The 19939-nt window shown below is 38.2% G+C and overlaps 1 protein-coding gene across 1 annotated transcript in view; it reads left to right on the top strand.

The window, feature by feature from the left end:
• ITGA1 (integrin subunit alpha 1) overlaps positions 1 to 19939 on the top strand; it is a 170887-nt gene that overhangs the window by 93390 nt on the left and 57558 nt on the right. The window contains exons 7-9 of the mRNA XM_055252682.2: positions 3611 to 3759; positions 10470 to 10620; positions 16348 to 16513. Of these exons, the coding sequence (XP_055108657.2) occupies positions 3611 to 3759; positions 10470 to 10620; positions 16348 to 16513 (466 nt within the window). The remainder of the gene's footprint in view (positions 1 to 3610; positions 3760 to 10469; positions 10621 to 16347; positions 16514 to 19939) is intronic.

The following is a 19939-nucleotide window of genomic DNA, read 5'->3' as shown; positions in this document are numbered from 1 at the left end:
GAAGCAAAGTATCCAGAGCAGATAAGGGAATAGGCAGTTATAACTCATCTTATATTTTAAGATTTACAAAGAATAAGCTTTTAGGAGCCAGGCACATATTGGAGGTGGATAGATGGATGATAGAGATGTAAAATTTAAAGCACTGATTTCTGACTTACCAACGTTTTGAGTTTTTTACTATTCCTAGTGTGAAGATAATTTTTCTGGATAATCCAATGGTTCACAGTAGGTTCTTTAGGCTATGTAAAGTGTGTTGTAAATGTAAAGTATTAACACACATGTGGCACAAAGCAGTCTTGTTAAGTTGGCATCTCTTCAACTCCTCTCATGTGAGCTCGTCCCCACATGTAAGTGAGATAACCCTTTTTCCCAAGGAGTTGGCAGTTTACGACAATTAGATTAAAACCAATAAATGAGAACAATGTGCACTCATTAGTCAAAAATAGTAGTAGTGTTTGGCAGTGCTCAAATGTGCAACCTCCTTTGAGATTCATGGTCATTCCTTTAAAAGGAGACCAGGTTACAAGTTGTGTGACTTGCGTCTAGCAGCATTCAAAGCCACAGAAGCATATACAGAGGAGGAGATAATTGGATTTAACCAGAGTTGGAAGTTAGCCAAGTGAGTCAATGGAGGGGAAAAAAGGTTAAAGTAGTTAAATGTTTGCAAATAAATGATTATAGTGATTGGACAATGGAATCTAGTCTAAGTACCAAAAAAAAAAATGGCAGTATTAATGAATTAGTTGGAGGTCTTAATGTGGTCAGGGACTTAGTGAAATGAGTCAAAGTTAATGGTCAAAAAGAAGGACATTTGAAATTGGGATTAAGCTGCTGACAAGGTCTTCCAACTGACAAGGTCAAGGATAAGACCTTGGGAGAAGATGGCTAGAGGAAAGATTATTGATGCTGGAGAGGTCAAAGAAATGAGAGACTAGGGTATTCAATAGATTATCAGTGGGTATTAGATTAATAGATTATTAAGTAGATGCTAAAATTTTCAAGAAAAACAACAGGAGTAGAAGGGAAAATTTTCAAAGCTCTTTAGCCTCTTAATCAAATAAAAACAAGGGGGAATAAAAACAAAGCAAACTCTGTAAGATGTCCTTAATTGATAAGCAATTAACTTCCACAACAGTGTTTGTTCACTTTGATACCTAGAATTAGCCATAATGATTATCCAAGTAAAAAAACCATTTTGCTTTTATTTACACTGAACATTTATATACACAAAGACATGTGTATCCATGGATACATCCCTTAATAATTATTCAGTGTCCCCAAGGATTACTAATCAAAAACTTTAGGGTCATTGAAGAAAAAAATTTTAAATTTATGCAGAGGGTAATAAAAATGTTCTTCACATTTTATTATAAATAAAGAAAATACCCTGAATTGCAGTCATAGATGTGTCTTTATCCACTTTATTATTCTTGTGTAATTAGTTGGCTATATCCTATCTTGTTCCCAAAGGGTCTTCTGGTCACCTTTATTCCAAATATAGTAGCTCTCTCAGAATAGGTGGTAAAGGATATTGGGTGAAAGATAAATTCACAGAAAAAGGCTAACCTGGACGTGGATTGAGCAGAGTGCGTGTTCATTCAGCTGATGATGTAACCTCGTCTTACAATTACGTATGTTCTCTAGTTATTTCTTATTTATCTTACACCTAACTAAGCAACTTTAGGAGAGAATTCATATGTTCCATTATTTTTTACAAAATATGATATATGTATTTGTTTGTTTCATCATATACTCTAACATATCTCAGTTAACTAGCTAGTTAATCAAAAACATTGAATAGCCATGAAATGGCAGTGGCACTCAGCAGAAGCTAGCAGGTTGAGGTGACTAAAGAATGGAGGATTTTAGATAGATACCTTTTTACTGAGAGGAAATAGGGTGATTCACAGAGCCCTGGGATAAGGGATACACATCTTAGACTAGACCCCCCCTTCCACCACTTTACTACAGGGATTGGGTGTTTTCAACTCAGTTTCCTCACTTATGAAACATTATCATATTTCTGTTATTATAATTTAAATAATTAGAGAAGAAAGTTTTAAAAAGACGATTAAATATGTATCATAGTATTCTTATTTAAGCATAAGGACATAATTGCTCCAAGATAACCAGTGTACTCTAGAGGGTAACTCAAAGATGATAAAAACTGCTTTAAATTTGGGCTTCTCTTATTTGTTTCTAAAAACACCAGAATATGCTTTTGGTTTCCAAAAAGACCTAGTGTGAAAATGTACCTATAAATCAGACATGAAATTAAGACTAAAGCTTTCTGACATCAGTGATTTTAGCAGAGGAGGCTGGAAACCAGTTACTGATACTTCATGCTACTTAAGAATAAGGTTAGACTAAGAAATAGGATTTGCTCTAAAGCAAGTAACAGAGACAACTTCGCCAACAGGCAAAGTAGGCAATTGCCTTGGAAAGAAGGCAGGCTTGTTGCAAATTACCTCCCTTACCCAAGTAATGAATCACCTGGAATTCCTGAATTAAAGAGACATTCCTTTGAGCAAATAATTGGTCTGGATTTTGAGATAGGATGGTTAAACAAAAAGTAATCTTCAGTCACAATTTTTAATGCAGATTAGTTTATTGGTTCACATCAACCTTTAAAGGGAGATGTGGAAAAAGGGTAGGAGAAATAGCCATTACTGGGGCCAGGAGGCAGGTGGGAAGAGGAAGAATATGGAGCAAGGGCAATCAAATCTGGGGGCACTTTCCCTCCTGTATTTCACTTCGTGAAGGCTCTGCAGTTAGCTGTCTGTATTATCCAATCTGTGGACTATAGGGAATGAAAGGAGGAAGGCAGTAGGAAAGGTAGACAGAACAAGGAAAGAAAGTGGAGTTGGGAAGGGCTGATTTGGGAGAAATGAGGCTGCAGCTAGGCTAGACAAAGCTCACTGCTCAAGTGTGTAACCCTGCAGGCTACATAACCTGCTTATTCCTCAAGCCTCATGGTGCCTTCTTCTTTCCTCACAGCCCTGGCCATGGCTCACCGCCTTTCTTTCCATTCTTAGGGTAGATCTATCTCTTTCCCATCCCGGTCTTCTTCACATACACAGTTTCCTCTGTATGGATGCTCTGCCCTTCTAGCACCCACTCTTGCAGTCTCAGCTTCTCAGAGGCCTTCCCTGGACCCCCATTTTCAATCTGGCCTCTAGATTATATTTGCTGATTAGGGATTTTCCCATACAGTCCTTTCCACAGTTTGCAATTGTTCATGTATTTGAATGATCACGTGTTTAATCTCTCTCTCCCTCTAGCTTAAGAGAAGCTCCATGAAGGCAGAGACCATATCAGTGTGTTTCATATTCTACCCACCAAGGCCTACCAGAGTCACTCTGTAAAATCTGTTGAATTAGATAAACCAATCGTTTGAGAAGTTTAGTAACAGCATGTTTGCTTTTGTTCTTTGGACTATGAACAGTCACAGAATGGCTATGCTTATTACTGTCAAAATAGAAGCATTTGTGTACTGATAGGTTGGCAAACTCATCTGAAATGTATTATATCTGATTCACATGCTTAAACTGAAGAAATCTGAATGGGAAATTTGAATTGGCGTATAATTCACAGTGGCTTGGTATTTCAGGTTGGAATTGTACAGTATGGAGAAAATGTGACCCATGAGTTCAACCTCAATAAGTATTCTTCCACCGAAGAGGTACTTGTTGCAGCAAAGAAAATAGTCCAGAGAGGTGGCCGCCAGACTATGACAGCTCTTGGAATAGACACAGCAAGGTATATGGATAAAAAAATAAACTAAAGTAACTGCTCATGATTTAGCCTTTTGGTTTATCAATTGAAAGTTTAATATGACAATATTTAAAGCCATTTTGTTTAAAATGAGATTCAGAAGATTAGATAATGGTTACAAGATCAGATGTTTGTATAACACAATCTTACCATCCTTCTTATCCTTCTCTTATTACAAGGGTGTAATTGATAGAGAATCCATTTTAAAATATCACTGCATCTATAATTTCATGTTCTTGGGTACTAAGACAATATTAGTTAATATTTGTTTCATTTATTTTTTGTTTTCAGCTTCTAAGAGTCTCAATCTAAAAGAATGGATTAAATATAGGTCTACCTCTACTCAATATATATTTATATTTTAGAATGTCCATGTATTTTCAGTACTTGATTTACTGTTATCAAAGCTACTAGATAAGAGGTATTAAGGCACCAAATTAAATACTGTCTATTTGAAATCATTTTTAGTGCAAAGTTTGAAATAAATGGAAAGGATCTTATCATTTGTAATCCTCTCTTTCTCCTTTTTTACTTTCTTTAGATTCCCTCCAATTTACAACCCTTCCTTTCTTCCATCTGCAGTTTTCTTTATGGTGAACACATAACTCAGTCTGTGGTTGAATTTCATTTTATAAGAACAAACGGAATTGTCCTCTCTTACAAATGTAGAACACTTTATTTCCTGTATGTTCTCTTATCTCATTCATTAAACTAGCAAACTTCTGAACAAATTCAAAACAATATAAAAATCACAGGAAATGTAATAAGTAGTTTGATTAACGTTAAGAATCCTTCTGTTAAATGTCTTCAACTTCTGAACTCTCGCCTCAGGTGGAAAGCTAATTATCCATGCTCTCACTTCATCTGCCTGCTAAGATGACTGTTTTAAGGAGGTTAAAAAAGTTAATAATGATCCTGCAAAGCATGGGTTGGATATTCAAAATTTTAAAATTTCATGTGCAGCTTTTGCCTCATGAATGTTAGAAAATCACCTGGCTCTAGTTATATGGGGCCCAAGAGAAAATAACCACAAACAGATGGAGGTAATTTGACATTTACCTACCTATTGCATCACCTATTGGATCACCAATTTGTATACACAAAGAGCGCACGTTTAGGTGTACTGAATGCACCCCCATTCAATAATCGATTAAATGTGAGTGTGCATTCGAAGTAAGTCAAAATGTTCTTTGAAACCTCTGAGGCTGAAGGGAGCTGTATGTTTTCCAAAGGCAACCATTTAAGAATGAATATTCATCTCTGAAAACTAACTGAAGAAATATTCTGGCTGCTTTTGCTTCTGCATAAATACTGCTCTAAATGCCATGTCCCTATATGTTTTTTGCCTCTGTGTTTCACAAAGGGTATAGCTGTGGGACACAGAGTCTATTGAATTTTGATTATACACTAAAATTCTGTAGTGATAGTACCAAGTATTTTTCTCCTACATTAATTACCTTTTCATGTTTAAGCACATTTTAATTGTTTTTTATTCCTTTCAGGCAGAAGTTGCAAACAATATTTTTAATATTTTTAGAATTCTTTACCTTCATTTTCAGTAAATCCCAGTTCAAAATTTTTTCATGTGTGTATTCCCTTCTTCCTATCCCAAATTTTTACTTTTGTCAATAAACTTACAGTATTTAATCATAAGGTCTGGATTCTCCTGTCTCGAAGAAAGGGACACTCTTGGTATATTTCAATTTTTTAAAGCATGCAGGAAAGTCAATGCTTAGTGCCAAGAAAGGACACTAGATACTGGTACTTTGAGGACAAGGACAATTTTTTAAGGAATGTAGTTGAAACAGAAAAGGTGTACTCAGAAGTTTTGTCAATGTCTAATCTTCCATTACATAAAGCCAGCCCTGATTTTAGAACAGTCACATTTTATTTATGAAAGGCCTTTTGATCATCTCCTTCAGCTGATGTTCATTCAATTCAGTTGTAACCTTGATATTTAAGAGAATTAGGAAGTTTTAGCGATCTAAGGAATTTGAATTTCAAAAGTGATTGAATCTCATATGATATTCGCATATAAAGATCTGTTAAAGACTAACATGTGGCCGGGCACGGTGGCTCACGCTTGTAATCCCAGCACTTTGGGAGGCCGAGGCAGGCGAATCACGAGGTCAGGAGATCGAGACCACGGTGAAACCCCGTCTCTACTAAAAATATTAAAAAAAAAAAAATTAGCCAGCGTGGTGGCGGGCGCCTGTAGTCCCAGCTACTCGGAGAGGCTGAGGCAGGAGAATGGCGTGAACCCGGGAGGCGGAGCTTGCAGTGAGCCGAGATTGCGCCGCTGCACTCCAGCCTGGGCGACAGAGTGAGACTCTGTCTCAAAAAAAAAAAAAAAAAAAAAACAGACTAACATGTAGCATCTGTTTTCACCTTTGTTTGTATACTTTAAAAAGTCAGAAAATAGGCTGGGTGCAGTGGCTCATGCCTATAATCCCAGCACTCTGGGAGGCTGAGGTGGCTGGATCACCTGAGGTCAGGAGTTCGAGAGCAGCCTGGCCAACATGGTGAAACCCCGTCTCTACTAAAAATACAAAAAAAAAAATTAGCCGGGCGTGGTGGTGGGCGCCTGTAATCCCAGCTACTCAGGAGGCTGAGGCAGGAGAAGTGCCTGAACCCAGGAGGCGGAGGTTGCAGTGAGCCGAGATCGCGCCACTGCACTCCAGCCTGGGCAACAAGAGCGAAACTCTGCCTTAAAAAAAAAAAAAAAAAAAAAGCCAGAAAATCTACTTGTATGGTGTGTTAAAAATTCTTCATGATATTTGTTAAAGATTGTAAGGAAGACATCACTCAAGAGGAACCTTTACAATGAAGGTATTGCAGTAGGAAAGAGAGATGGGGCTCAGCTTTGACTACAGTGAGGACAAGTGGACATTTAGAGTCAAGGAGCAGGGCAGGGATTGGCAGTAACATCAAGGCTAGGCGGGTTCTTGCCAGACTGGCTCAACAGGATTCTTGCTGAAGGCAGACAAATAGTAGGAAAAATAAACTGTTTTTCTCTTTCTATACACCAAACACTTGACATGTCACTTCTGATACCAGATGTGTGGGATTTTTCCCACATCGACCAGTTATCTGACATCAGCTGGGTGTTTTAGAATTCAATTCAGTTCTGATACCAACTAGAGTTTGTGCAAATCTCCCACAGATTAAGGGCTCAGTCCTTCAAGAATCCCTTCCAATTTAGAGCCAGTAGGTTTCCAGGTACCCACAATTTGTCCAGCGTGGCTACAAATTAGACCCCCTACTTGGGTTTGATTGTATGCTAGAGTGGATCACGGAACTCACTAAAGCATCTTACTTACTATTATTAGTTTATTATAAAAGGATACAACTCAGGAACAGCAAGAGATACGTAGAGCAAGCTATGAGGGAAAGTGGTCAGAGCTGCCATTCCCTCTCATAGTGTACCTCCTTCCACCTGTTCAGCAACCTGGAAACTTTCTGAACCCCGTAGTTCAGAAAGTTTTACAGAGGCTTTATCACAGGCATGATTGATTTTTTTTTTTTGAGATGGTGTCTCGCTCTGTCGCCCAGGCTGGAGTGCAGTGGCGCAATCTCGGCTCACTGCAGGCTCCGCCCCCCGGGGTTCACACCATTCTCCTGCCTCAGCCTCCCACGTAGCTGGGACTACAGGCGCCCACCACCTCACCCGGCTAATTTTTTGCATTTTTAGTAGAGACGGAGTTTCACTGTGTTAGCCAGGATGGTCTCGATCTCCTGACCTCATGATCTGCCCGCCTCCGCCTCCCAAAGTGCTGGGATCACAGGCTTGAGCCACCACACCCAGCGTATCACAGGCATGAGTGATTATTAACTGAGTCTCTAGCCCCTCACTCCTTCCTGGAGAATGAGAGCTGGGGCTGAACCTTTCAAGCTTCTGATCATGGCCTGGTCCTTCTAGTGATCAGCTCCTGTTTAGGAGCCCACCAAGAGTTACTTCATTAGAACAAAAGATACTCCTATCACCCAGGAAATTCAACAGATTAGAATATCTATGTCAGAAACCCAGGTTAAAGACCATGTATTAGAATAAAAGATGCACCCCGCACCAGTATTGCTCAGGAAGTTACAAGAGTTTTAGGAGTTCTGCACCAGAAACCAGAGGCAGAGACCAAATATATATTTATTACTTGTTAAAGGAAAATTTTAGACAAATTAAATTTGACAGAGTTTATTTGAACAAAGAATGATTCATGAATCAGGCAGCAGTCAGAACCATAAGAGGTTCGGAAAGATCCATTTTAGCAGTGTGAGCAATGGGCTTTTATGGCCTGAACACAAAATCAAATTAAATAAATAACTTGATTGGCTATAGCTAGGCATTTACCTTATTTGTGTATGATCTGGTGGAAAGTTAGAGGTTACTTGCCAGGTTCTGATTGGTAAAGTCTCTAGTTAGAAATTAGTTGGCAGTTTCTAATTGGTAGTGTTTAAGTTTTGTTTTACTGTTTACATTGAATTGGATTTTGGTTTGCTTACATAGGAACATAAGGCACTGGAGCTGTCTCAGCCTAATTGCCTATAAATTCAATTCTTTTAAAAGATAGTATCACAGAACAGCATAATAAGATTTAGAGGGTGGGGAATGAGGAATTTGATCAGACACCAAGGATGAGGGATTTCCGCTAAATTGATTAAGTCAGATTCTTGCTTAAACTGGACTAAGTGGGTAAAGAACACAGCCCAGGGTCAGAGCCCAGTCTAGAAGAAGACATAAAGGAGCCTGACTCAGTTTTGGTCAAGGAGAAGGTCTTTGTCAAGTATAGAGGGCAGAGAGACTCAAAGAAAGTAAAAAAGTAGTACAACTATATCCTGTATATCCACCACTCAGAACTGACAGTTGTCAACATCTTGTCATTTTTTTTTTTTTTTTTTTGAGACAGAGTCTCGCTCTGTCGCCCAGGCTGGAGTGCAGTGGCGCAATCTCGGCTCACTGCAAGCTCCGCCTCCCAGGTTCTTGCCATTCTCCTGCCTCAGCCTCTCCACGTAGCTGGGACTAGAGGCGCCCACCACCACGCCCGGCTAATTTTTTGTATTTTTTTTTTAGTAGAGACGGGGTTTCACCGTGGTCTCGATCTCCTGACCTCGTGATCCACCCGCCTCAGCCTCCCAAAGTGCTGGGATTACAAGCGTGAGCCACCGCGCCTGGCCAATCTTGTCATATTTGCTTTAAGTCCTTTGAAAGGAAAAGTAATCTTATAGAATCCTTTTGCCCATTTCACCAGAATCCTCTCTTCCTGCTTAAAGATATCAATTATGATATATTTAGTGTGTATCTGTTGTGCAAACTCTTTGCAATGTTAGCTTAAGACAGGCGTTTCCTTGGCAAATCTATCTCAAATGGCAGCTGTTTGTCTGTACAACCAAATATCTAAATGGACCATTCAGTACAATGATCGCTGTACTTTGTACCAAAATCCTAGAAATATATGAAGTCCTTTCATTACTTTAGTCCTAAATAAAATATACTCATCTCTTCCAAGACTCCAGAGAGAAAAGTTTTGAGTAAAAGGAAATAAAGGGGGAGGGGAGAAGTGTGTGTATATATTTAGATAGAATACATAAAAAACAAAAATTTTCCATTTCCCTGTCTTCTGTTTCTTTCCATAAATGCTGTTTAATTAAATTGAAATTCGGTTATTTTTTGTTTTATTTTCGAGACGTAGTCTTGCCCTGTCGCCCAGGCTGGAGTGCAGTGGCGCAATCTCGGCTCACTGCAAGCTCCGCCTCCCGGGTTCACGCCATTCTCCTGCCTCAGCCTCCCGAGTAGCTGGGACTACAGGCGCCCGCCACCGCGCCCGGCTAGTTTTTTGTATTTTTAGTAGAGACGGGGTTTCACCTTGTTAGCCAGGATAGTCTCGATCTCCTGACCTCATGATCTGTCCGCCTCGGCCTCCCTGAAATTCGGGGTTATTTTTGCAGTTAGGTTATAGCATTTTCCCCTCCTCTCCATTGCCATCTTCTCCCACCCTGCTCTCAGCAGCCTGTGTCCTAACACATAGTTCAGGCCAAATGTTTTGTAACTCCTTCAACCACTTTTTGCCCACTAAAACCCAACTGACTGCTCCATGGACTCAGACCATCACCATCTGCAGTCTATTACTCCCATGTGAAAGGCTGCAGATGTCCCTATCCCCAGGACACTCTCAAGCACTCACAGCCCCACTAATACTCTGTTCTCTCTCATCTCTCCTCCCCAGATTAGAGGATTTTCAAGCCATTCTACAAATGTCAGAGTAGCTGTGGGGGAAGCGAAGTCTCAAGCAAAAGTTTCTGCTAGACGCAGAAGAAAAGAGGCCTGTTAAATGAGAGAAGGGGTGTTTACAGAGAAAGGAGCAGCTGGGGGAGTGTTTACAGATCTGGCCGTCTCTGACCCTGATGTATGCCTCAGTCACACCCTCCCTTTGAAATTTCCAAAGAATAAAATACTGCTGCCTTTTTATATATAGGATGTGTGGTGATTAGCAAAATGGAGACCTCTCCATCATCTGAAATAAATCTAAAACTATTACAAACAAGGCTCATCATGCCTCCCAGCTTGAATGATGGGCATTGATGCTAATTTTGGAGGGAAGCACCGGGCTACCTAGAGTAGTCAGTGTTTTTGTTTAGTTTTTTACTTTGTCTATTGTAAAGTGGTGTCTTATCAACCTGTCTTTTGTTTGTGATTACTTCAGAAAGGAGGCATTCACGGAAGCCCGGGGTGCCCGAAGAGGAGTTAAAAAAGTCATGGTTATTGTGACGGATGGAGAGTCTCATGATAACTATCAACTGAAGAAGGTCATCCAAGACTGTGAAGATGAAAACATTCAACGGTTTTCCATAGCTGTAAGTGTGCTGCTAGAGATGTTTTCAAACTCTTGGGTGTAGAGAAGAGCTGTGTGCATATTGGGTAATTTTATGAAAGTCACACAAACCAGGCTGGAAAAGAGAAAGGTCTCCATTTGAAGGTAAGCCCTGTGAGGACAGACTTGGGTCTTGCTCCCTCTGGGTCCTTAGTACCCAGCACAATGCCAGGCCACACAGACACTCAACAAACAATCATTGAAATGAAGGAAGGAAGGAAAAAATAAGGAAAGATGAAAAGAGGAAGAAGGAAGCAAAAACATAGGAAGGAAGGAAGGGTGAGAAAAAGAGGACTGAAAAAAACAAGAGAAAAAGAAGAGGAGGAAAGGAGGGGAAGAGGGTGGGAAGGTGGGAAAAATGCCTTTGCCTTTAAATAAGAGAGAGAATTTGTTCGATATAACAAGAGCAGTGGCCATTGGGCTTCCCTTCCCCATCTGAGCAATTTTCGACTATCTTTTTCATTAATTATCTTCCCCCATCACTTAGCTAAAGTGGGGGAAAGTGCCAGTTGTCTCTGTTTAAATATTAACAACTTCTGACGTTTGACACTTGCTTTTCAGCGAAGTAGACGGGAATTGAATTTTTGTATTCTGATGCAATTTATAAGCTCCTGGTATAGACCTTTCTACCTAAAATGTAGACATTCTAGTGGGGAACAAGTTCTGAAATAAAAAGTTACTTCAGAGCTAGCTCTAGTTTTCTTTAACAGTGTACTTCTTCAAAGCAGCTTGAAGTTCTTCCCAGACATTAGTGCATTACTCCTGTAACCTCATTATTCCTGTAACTTCATGGAGCAGCAGGTAAGGAAGCTGAGAAAGAGGCAAGGGCACCCAGTGACTTGGGGGGTGCCAGAGGACAGGGGCAGAGTTGGCTTAAAGTCCTCTGATGAGACATGTGGTATTTCCTCTGGGACAGTCACTGATACTCCCCAGGGAAAAGGATGAGGGCCTTACTGAAGCAAAAGAAAAGAATCGAGAATAAATCCACCACTGCCTTCTCTCTAGTAAGGAACATTCAAAAGCCACTGCACTGCCTGCAAGACTCACTTTCTCGCATTAACATTGAGTGTACATTATAGTATTTCAGTTGTTGCTCTAAACTACTATCCGTTTTTTTTTTGTTGTTGTTGTTGTTGTTTTTTTTTTTTTTTTTTTTTTTTTTTTTAATGGAGTCTTGCTCTGTCTCCCAGGCTGGAGTGAAGTGGCATGATCTCGGCTCACTGCAACCTCCACCTCCCGGGATCAAGCAATTCTCCTGCCTCAGCCTCCCAAGTAGCTGGGGCTACAGGCGCACACCAGCACACTTGGCTAATTTTTATATTTTTGGTAGAGATGGGGTTTCACCATATTGGTCGGGCTGGTCTTGAACTACTGACCTCAGGGGATCCACCTGCCTTGACCTCCCAAAGTGCTGGGATTACAGGTGTGAGCCACCGTGCCCAGCCCACTATCCATTTAATGATACAAATAAACAAGTCTTTCATAGATCATAAACAGCAACACTTTAAACAGTAATTTTAGTTCTTTTCTAACTTTCTATAAATGAAAAATCTGTATCCTTCTTAATCAAAATGTCAGTTTTTTAATCTACCATTCTAAATCTGACTTTAAAAAACTACAGGTAGATGTGCAGTGGGGGTGAGCTACTCAGGTGGGTAGGGGGAGCCTCGGACCTGGAGGAGAGGGGTGGGGGCAGCCCTCAAGCCCATTGCCCTTGTGCCCACTATCCTCCCAGGCCACAGTGCAGAACCGTGGTCAGAAGGGTGCTTGAGGTCTGTTTTGTAACAGGACTTTGAAGGCAGCACCATGGAGCTCTTCGTTTTTAATGATGCCAGACAAGGCTATTATTGGAAAAAGAAATGTGAAGCCAAAAAATTCCTGTACCTTCATGGTCACTGGAGGCCAAGACTCTCCTTCTTCTTAGAGGATTTGGATAGTCTAAAAAAAAAAAAAAACGAAAAACAAAAACCAAGCAATAGCAAAAGGCTCAGTGTCTTTCCTTTATTTTTTGGATTCCAGGAGCATAGCCTTGAATTAATCCTGATCCTTGCTTCGTTTAGGCCAAATTGTAATCATTTGTTGAAACAAACTTTATTTGTTTCTCTGTTTAGAACTATATCTGTGTATTTATTTTAATAATATTATAAGCATCCGTGGACCTACCACCCAAATCGAGAGCTAGCCCTCTTTTATGATAACTACATCTGAGCACATTTACCACCTGCCTTCCTCCACCTGGGTAATCATCAGTCCACTTTCTACATTCCTCAACCCTTGCTCTACTTTTCAAAATAATATGTAGGCACCCATACATATCCAAAAAAATAAATTTTAAGAATATTTCATTGTTTTTAACATTTTAAAAAGAGTGTAATGCTGTATATAATATTTTGGAACTTTTAAAACTTAATACTATATTAAGATTCATCCATATTGTTGCATATCCATATAGTTCATTCTGTTTTTAAAAATTCAAATGATATTTACAGTACAGTGAAATGCAAGGTTTCAGTGGGCAAAGTGTGCATGAAGTGAACAATTTGGTGAGTTTTGACAATTGTGTGCACCCACATAAGACTTAATCAAGATATAGAGCAATTTCATCACTCCCAGAAAGTTTCCTGTGCTTTCTTTTTTAAAATGTATTTTTAACTTTTATGGATACACGATAGCTGTACATATTTACCTGGTACATGTGATATTTTGATACAGGCATACAGTGGGTAATGATTAAATCTGGGCAATTGGAATATCCATCACCTCAGACACTTATCATTTCTTTGTGTTGGGAATATTCCAAGTCTTCTCCTCTAGCTCTTTTGAAATATACAATATGTTTACTGTAGTTGTCCTATAGTGCTACTGAACACTAGCTCTTATTCCTTCCATCTAATTATAGTTTTAAATCCATTAACTAACCCCTCTTCATCCCTGCTCTTCCCCACTACTCTTTCCAGCCTTTGATAACCACCATTCTATTCACTACGTCTATGAGATACACATTTTCAGCTCCCACATTTGAGGGAGAACGTAGTGATATTTGTCCTTCAGTGCTTGGCTTATTTCATTTAATGTAATGTTCTTCGGTTCCATCCATGTTGCTGCAAATGACAAAGTTTTGTTCTTTTTAATGGATAAATAATATTCTGTTGTGAAGATATACCATGTTTTTTTAAATCCATTCATCCATTGATCCATACTTAAGGTTAATTCTATATCTTGTCTATTGTAAACAGTGCTGCAATAAACAGGGGAGTGCAGATATTTCTTCAATATACTGATTTCCTTTCTTTGGGATATATACCCAGCATGTTTTTTCTCTTTTTTTTTTTTCATTTTAAATACACACCCCCTGTAGTAACCACTGATGTGACATACCACCATACCTCACTTAGATTGCCAATTCTTGAATTTCAAATAAATAAAACTGTATAGTATGTACTGTGTGTTTAGCTTTTCACTCAACATAATTATTGCTTGTGATATTTTGTGTACTGGGGGTTCATTTTTTGTTATTGTTATCTATTTTATAGACCACAATTTGTACTCTACTGTTTATAGACATTTTGCTTGTGTCCAGTTTGAGTTATTTTTATAAATGTATCATAAACACTAAAAAAAAATAAAATAAAAACCAAAGTGATAATCTTCAGGTAACACTTGCAACTACAGGTGTTAGGGTAAAAACTAATTTTTTTATTTATTATAAAAGTGATTTTTTATTATAAAGTTTTCAAAAACTATATTGAAGCAAATATAAGGAAACACCTAGTGTCCTAATATACAGAAATAAAAATAATAAATTATGATACACATTTTTTCATATTTTTTATGCCCATGTACTTATGTGATTTAAAAAATAGAATTAGGTCATATGTACATATTGGGGATTTTTAAACTTTTTTGCATGTTAAATTTTACATATTGTTTTAAAAATGTTTTCATTATCTTGAACATTTTTATATTAAAAAGTAAGTTTTAACATAAGAAATTTTTACATTAAAAACTAATTTTTTTAGGCAGAAAAACAAACCTTAACAAAGATGATTAGTTGGACTTCATCAAAATGTAAAACTTCTACTCTTCAGATGACACTGTTGAGAATATGAAAAGACAATCTACAGACGGGAAGAAAACATCTGCAAAACACATAAAGGACTTGCATCCAGACTATATACAGAACTCTTACAACACATTTAAGGGAAAATAAACGTCCCATTTTCTTTTAATGGGAAAAAGATTTGAACAGACACTAACTACACCGAAGAAGAAATACTATCGCAAATAAGTGTATGAAAGAGTCTCAACATCATTAGTCATTAGAGAAATGCAAATTAAATAAGACACCACTATACACCAACACAATTGCTAAAACTAACAAGTGAACAAAAAAAAAAAAAAACTGACAATAACCAGTATTGACAAGCATGCAAAGCAGCTGGGTCTCTTAGACATTTACTGTGGAAAGCAGTTTGGCAGTTTCTTATAAAGTTAATCATTCACTTATCGTATGACGCAGCACTTTCACTCCTAGTTCTTTACTCAAGAGAAAAGAAAATATATGTCTATTACAAAGACCTACATGTGAATATTTACAGCAGCATTATTCGTAATATCTTGAAGCTGCAAACAACTCAAATGTTCTCATTAAATGAATTGTGGTGCATCCATACAATGGAATTCTACTCTGCAATAGAAAGGACCCAACTACTGCTACATGCAGCAACACGGATGACTCTGAAAAGCATTGTACAAAGTCACAGAAGCCAGACACAAATGGCTACATACTGTATGATTCCTTAAATCTGACATTCTGGAAAAATCAAAGCTATAAGGACAGACAATTGATCGGTGGTTGCCAGGGGTAGGCGAGGGGAGGAAGGGACTGACTATAGGGGCAGGAGGGAACTTTTTGGGGTGATGGAAATATTCTACACCTTGATGTGGCAGTAACACAACTATATTGGTTTGTCACACTCATAGAATTGTACATCTAAAAAGGGTGAATTTTACTGCATATAATTTATTGCAATAAACCTTACCTTAAAAAAAACTAAATGTTTGAGAAAACCTGCTTGGACATCTAAATAATTATAGTTAACTATCATATGTAACTCCTGCTTCTCTCTCCTCTCTATAAAAAAGAATGCCCCTGTCTCCAACATTTGGTTTCAAACAAGAATATCTCAATTGTTTATTTTCTAGATTGCCAATTTAGATTACCACTTAGTCCAGTATGTGTTTAAAATATATATGTGCTGGACTGTGCTTTGGTAATAGTTTCAGGAAGAATTGCTCATTCAAAAGCAGGCAACTCACTTGCTGATTGCCTTTGCCAGCAGATAATGACATCACTAGCTGGAATAATATCAAAGACATTAAGAAACTATGAATATAACATTACTTTTGAACTGTCAGATTTTAAAAATACAGCTGTTAGTAACAGGGACACAGAGTACAAGAGGAGAAATTTTCACACACATGCAAAATTGCCCTTTATATTTTTCTACACCAATTGCGGTGTTTATATAACAGTTAATATTAGGGAGTCTGCAAATTTTGAAAATCACTCTTCCATAAATATGAAAGTACATAAAAATTCCATTATGCTAAGGTACTCTACACTGTTGTTTACTGACAAAATGCTTGAGATCCTTTATTTAACACATAGAATTTAAAATATATTCTTGCTGTTTCTGTTGTGTCTTAGATTCTTGGCAGCTATAACCGAGGAAATTTAAGCACTGAAAAATTTGTGGAGGAAATAAAATCAATTGCAAGCGAACCCACTGAAAAGCATTTCTTCAACGTCTCTGATGAATTGGCTCTAGTCACCATTGTTAAAACTCTGGGAGAAAGAATATTTGCCCTGGAAGGTATGTCTATTTATCTTATTGCTGCATGTTCTCTCTGCAATTCAAAATCAGTATAATGGGATTTTTGTATTTATTCCTAATACATCAGTAATACTTTTTTTTACTGTGTACAATATCTAGCATGGAACAATGCTCTTTTATATAAATCTGTCATTGAGACGGCTGTTTCTCACAACACTGTGTCTGCTAGAGGCTCTCTTTGTAAGGGCATGGTAGGGCAGTGCTGATGGGACAGCCGATGAAGACAATGGTCAATGTAGATGTGCCAGGACAAAAATGTTTCCATGTGCTTTATTCCTTTTCTGTAATATAGATTTGGAAAATGAGGGTACTACCTCTGGTTTGAGATTTTATTTTTAATTTGTTTCTTCATTTCATATTGAGCTACTACAAGAGTGCTCTTATGCAATAACTTCTTTGTCCATTTATTTTCTCTGTGTTTTGCTCCTTGCCCATTTTAAAGGTCTTCATGGAACTTTGCCTTAAAATCCATGGCAATGAAACATTGGTTCACTGTATTTGTCTAAATCATGTTACTTCTTTGCAGATTTTTCCTTGGGTTTTCAGTGGTGACTGGCTGTTGAGGATAACGAGTTATGGCATTCCCTATTCTGCCTTAGGTAGAGGATGTCAAGTAGCTAATTACTTTGGAACTAGATCTTTCCTAAAAAAAAAAAAAAAAAAAAAAAAAAAGTCTTCAGAATTGTTATGCCAGGCAAACTGGCAAAGCTTCTTTCTTCACATTCTTTGATGATCTCTAGTCTCAGGGAACATGCACCTTTTCTCCAACTAGGGAGAGAAACCACCAGAGAATTCTCTTCCCCTTAGGCTACCTCCAAATCCAGGTGACCCTGTCCTTGTGAGGACATACTAAAAGACTGTTGTTTCTATATCTTAAAAATAGAAATTTAAGAGCAACTTCTTAGTTTCCCTGATATGATTGATAATAGGAAACAGAAAGACAAAATGGGAATGAGACATAACTGAAAAAAAGTAGACCATTTTGATTGAGCATCAAGGGGCTGGGAAAATGCAGAAAAATTAGACTATGAAAATGTATAGAATCAAATTATTTAGAGTTATGGCTTTCAAACTTGTTTTGAGTGTGACTCACGATAATAACTACATTTTGCTTTTTGACCCAGTGCGCATAAATATATACATATAAAAATAAGGCAAGGTTTCACAAGATAATTCTTATATGTGATGCACTGTGATGGCTTCTCATCAATTCCATTCTACCCTAATCTCTTTCAATGAAAAAAAAATGCTGGCTATACTCAGTCTGTTGATTTCATGACTGGGTCACAATCTGTACTTAGAACATTTGATTTAGAGGTGATAGGAATCTACAGCCCAGTCAGACTGAATTTCTCTGCCTCCCTTTTCCCCTGGCCTCTTTCCCCTGTGCCTTTAGAAACAGAACACTCTAATTATTTATGAGTCTGGAGTCCCAGCTGCTTCTGAAGAACTCAGCTGTCTTGTGCTCTGTGTACAAGTCATTTTTAAGTGGCCTTGGTCTCTCAACAGCTATCCCGGTGTCATTTACCAATAAACCAGATTATGAGCTTGGCTGGCCTTAAGAAAATACATAAGGTCTTCCAACTAATTGTGTACTTTTAATTTTTAATAACATGGGCTAAGATATGATAGAAACAATCTGTAAAAGTAATTTAAAAGAAAAGTTACATAGTTACATTTGATAGTTCAACAGAATACAGTGTCATTTCTAAATCTCCTCTTAAGTAAGCAAGTAACCTAAGACTGGCAGAAATGAAGCCCACTTCAGCTGGGGGAGGGGGAGATCAATTGCCTGAAATGACATTTCAAATTGTTTCTAACCTAACTACACCATGGATTAAAGGTGACGTGATGAAGAGCCCAAACACCCCAAGAAGTCTCTATATTTAAATATGACATCATTTTATAAGGAACTTTACAGACTACAAATGTCTTCTATATCATCTTTGTTGCTACACTACACCAAAAGCAGTGTTTCTACTAGACTATTTCTTATTTTTTTCATGAGCTGTTGAAAAAGGCTTTATTTCTTTGTTGCTCGGGAAATCTCCATTTCCTGTCAACATGTATCTTAAGATGACAAATAGCTGTGATTATGAAATTTCTGCTTGCCAAGGACAGTGCCATCTATTGAGGCAAGTATGCCAAGGACTTGCTTAGTACATCAGAAAATGATCTACTGTCTCCATTTCCCGTTGAGCACTGGGAGAAAATGCCAGCATTTCTAACCAGAGGCTGCACGGTGTTTAGAGTGGCGGGCCCAAACACCCATGAACAGTCCAGGGAGTAGTTTGAAGCAAGAAGCCCAGGAGAGTATAGTGGTCTATTACCATGATGCCACTGCAGCAGGAAGAACATCACATAGCTTCCTTCTGTCTGTTCTCAGGTGAAGGCAGAATAGCGGCAGGGCAGGTGCTGGAAATAATGCAGGTTTCCGTTGCTGCATTCTTATTGATGGTGCAGATAAGTGAGAAAACACCTGAAAGCATTGTGGACTGAAAATACATTAAAGTTAAAGTGCATCTCAGTCATTTAAATTATAGGGCAATTCGCACAAGAGATTAAAATGATGTATTTGAAGTCTTGATTGCCCCATTTAATCTAGTCCTACAAAGGTAATTACTGATGTATTTGTTCGCAATTTTATCCATGTAAATAACTAACAAATAGTTACCTTCACAAATTTGATTATTCTCTTGCCTCAACAAAAGGGCAGACTGACTTTCTTAAGTGCTATTTTTAACTTATCTGCAAGGCCAAATAAATCAGTAACCCCTAGTGCAAGCAAATAAATCAACATTCCATCAATTCCCTCAGGAAATTGTGGCTTTGGGTTTGTGAATATTTTGAGAATAATTTGAGAGTAGCAGACTGCCATGGAATGCTCTGAATTATCTCTGCATTTCAGTAAAGAGCTTCAAAATGGGTACAGGATCTTTTAAAAATATATGATTCAATGGCATGTGGGCAGTCCTATCACAAAGACCCCTCCTGATCTGTGAGTGATACTTACCACCGGTAATTAGAGCAAATAAATGCATACTAAAATACCCAAACCCTTTATCACACGATGAAATTCTGACAGGATCTATGGCCTGAATATGGGTGGGACTGATGGAGTTGAGAAACCTCTTTAAATATGTGAATGAAATTTTTTTCAGTCCCATAACATATTAAGGGAGTTTAGCCTAAGGGCTCAGCAGGGTTCCCAAGGCATGAATTTGGACAGGAATTTCCTACTGTAGTACATCCAACTTGAACCATGTGGACCCAAAGCACCACAGGATCTACAACATACTACAGTATAAGAATGGAGATTTCTCAACCCCTCTGGCAAGGACAGGGCTGCTAATGAGCAAGAATTTGAGACATGAGCCCTTTGACTATCTTTCTCTGTCTTCTACC

The sequence above is a fragment of the Symphalangus syndactylus genome, chromosome 18 (genome assembly GCF_028878055.3).
Source record: "Symphalangus syndactylus isolate Jambi chromosome 18, NHGRI_mSymSyn1-v2.1_pri, whole genome shotgun sequence".
Taxonomy (NCBI): Eukaryota; Metazoa; Chordata; class Mammalia; order Primates; family Hylobatidae; genus Symphalangus; species Symphalangus syndactylus.
This window is presented reverse-complemented; position numbering and strand designations above follow the sequence as displayed.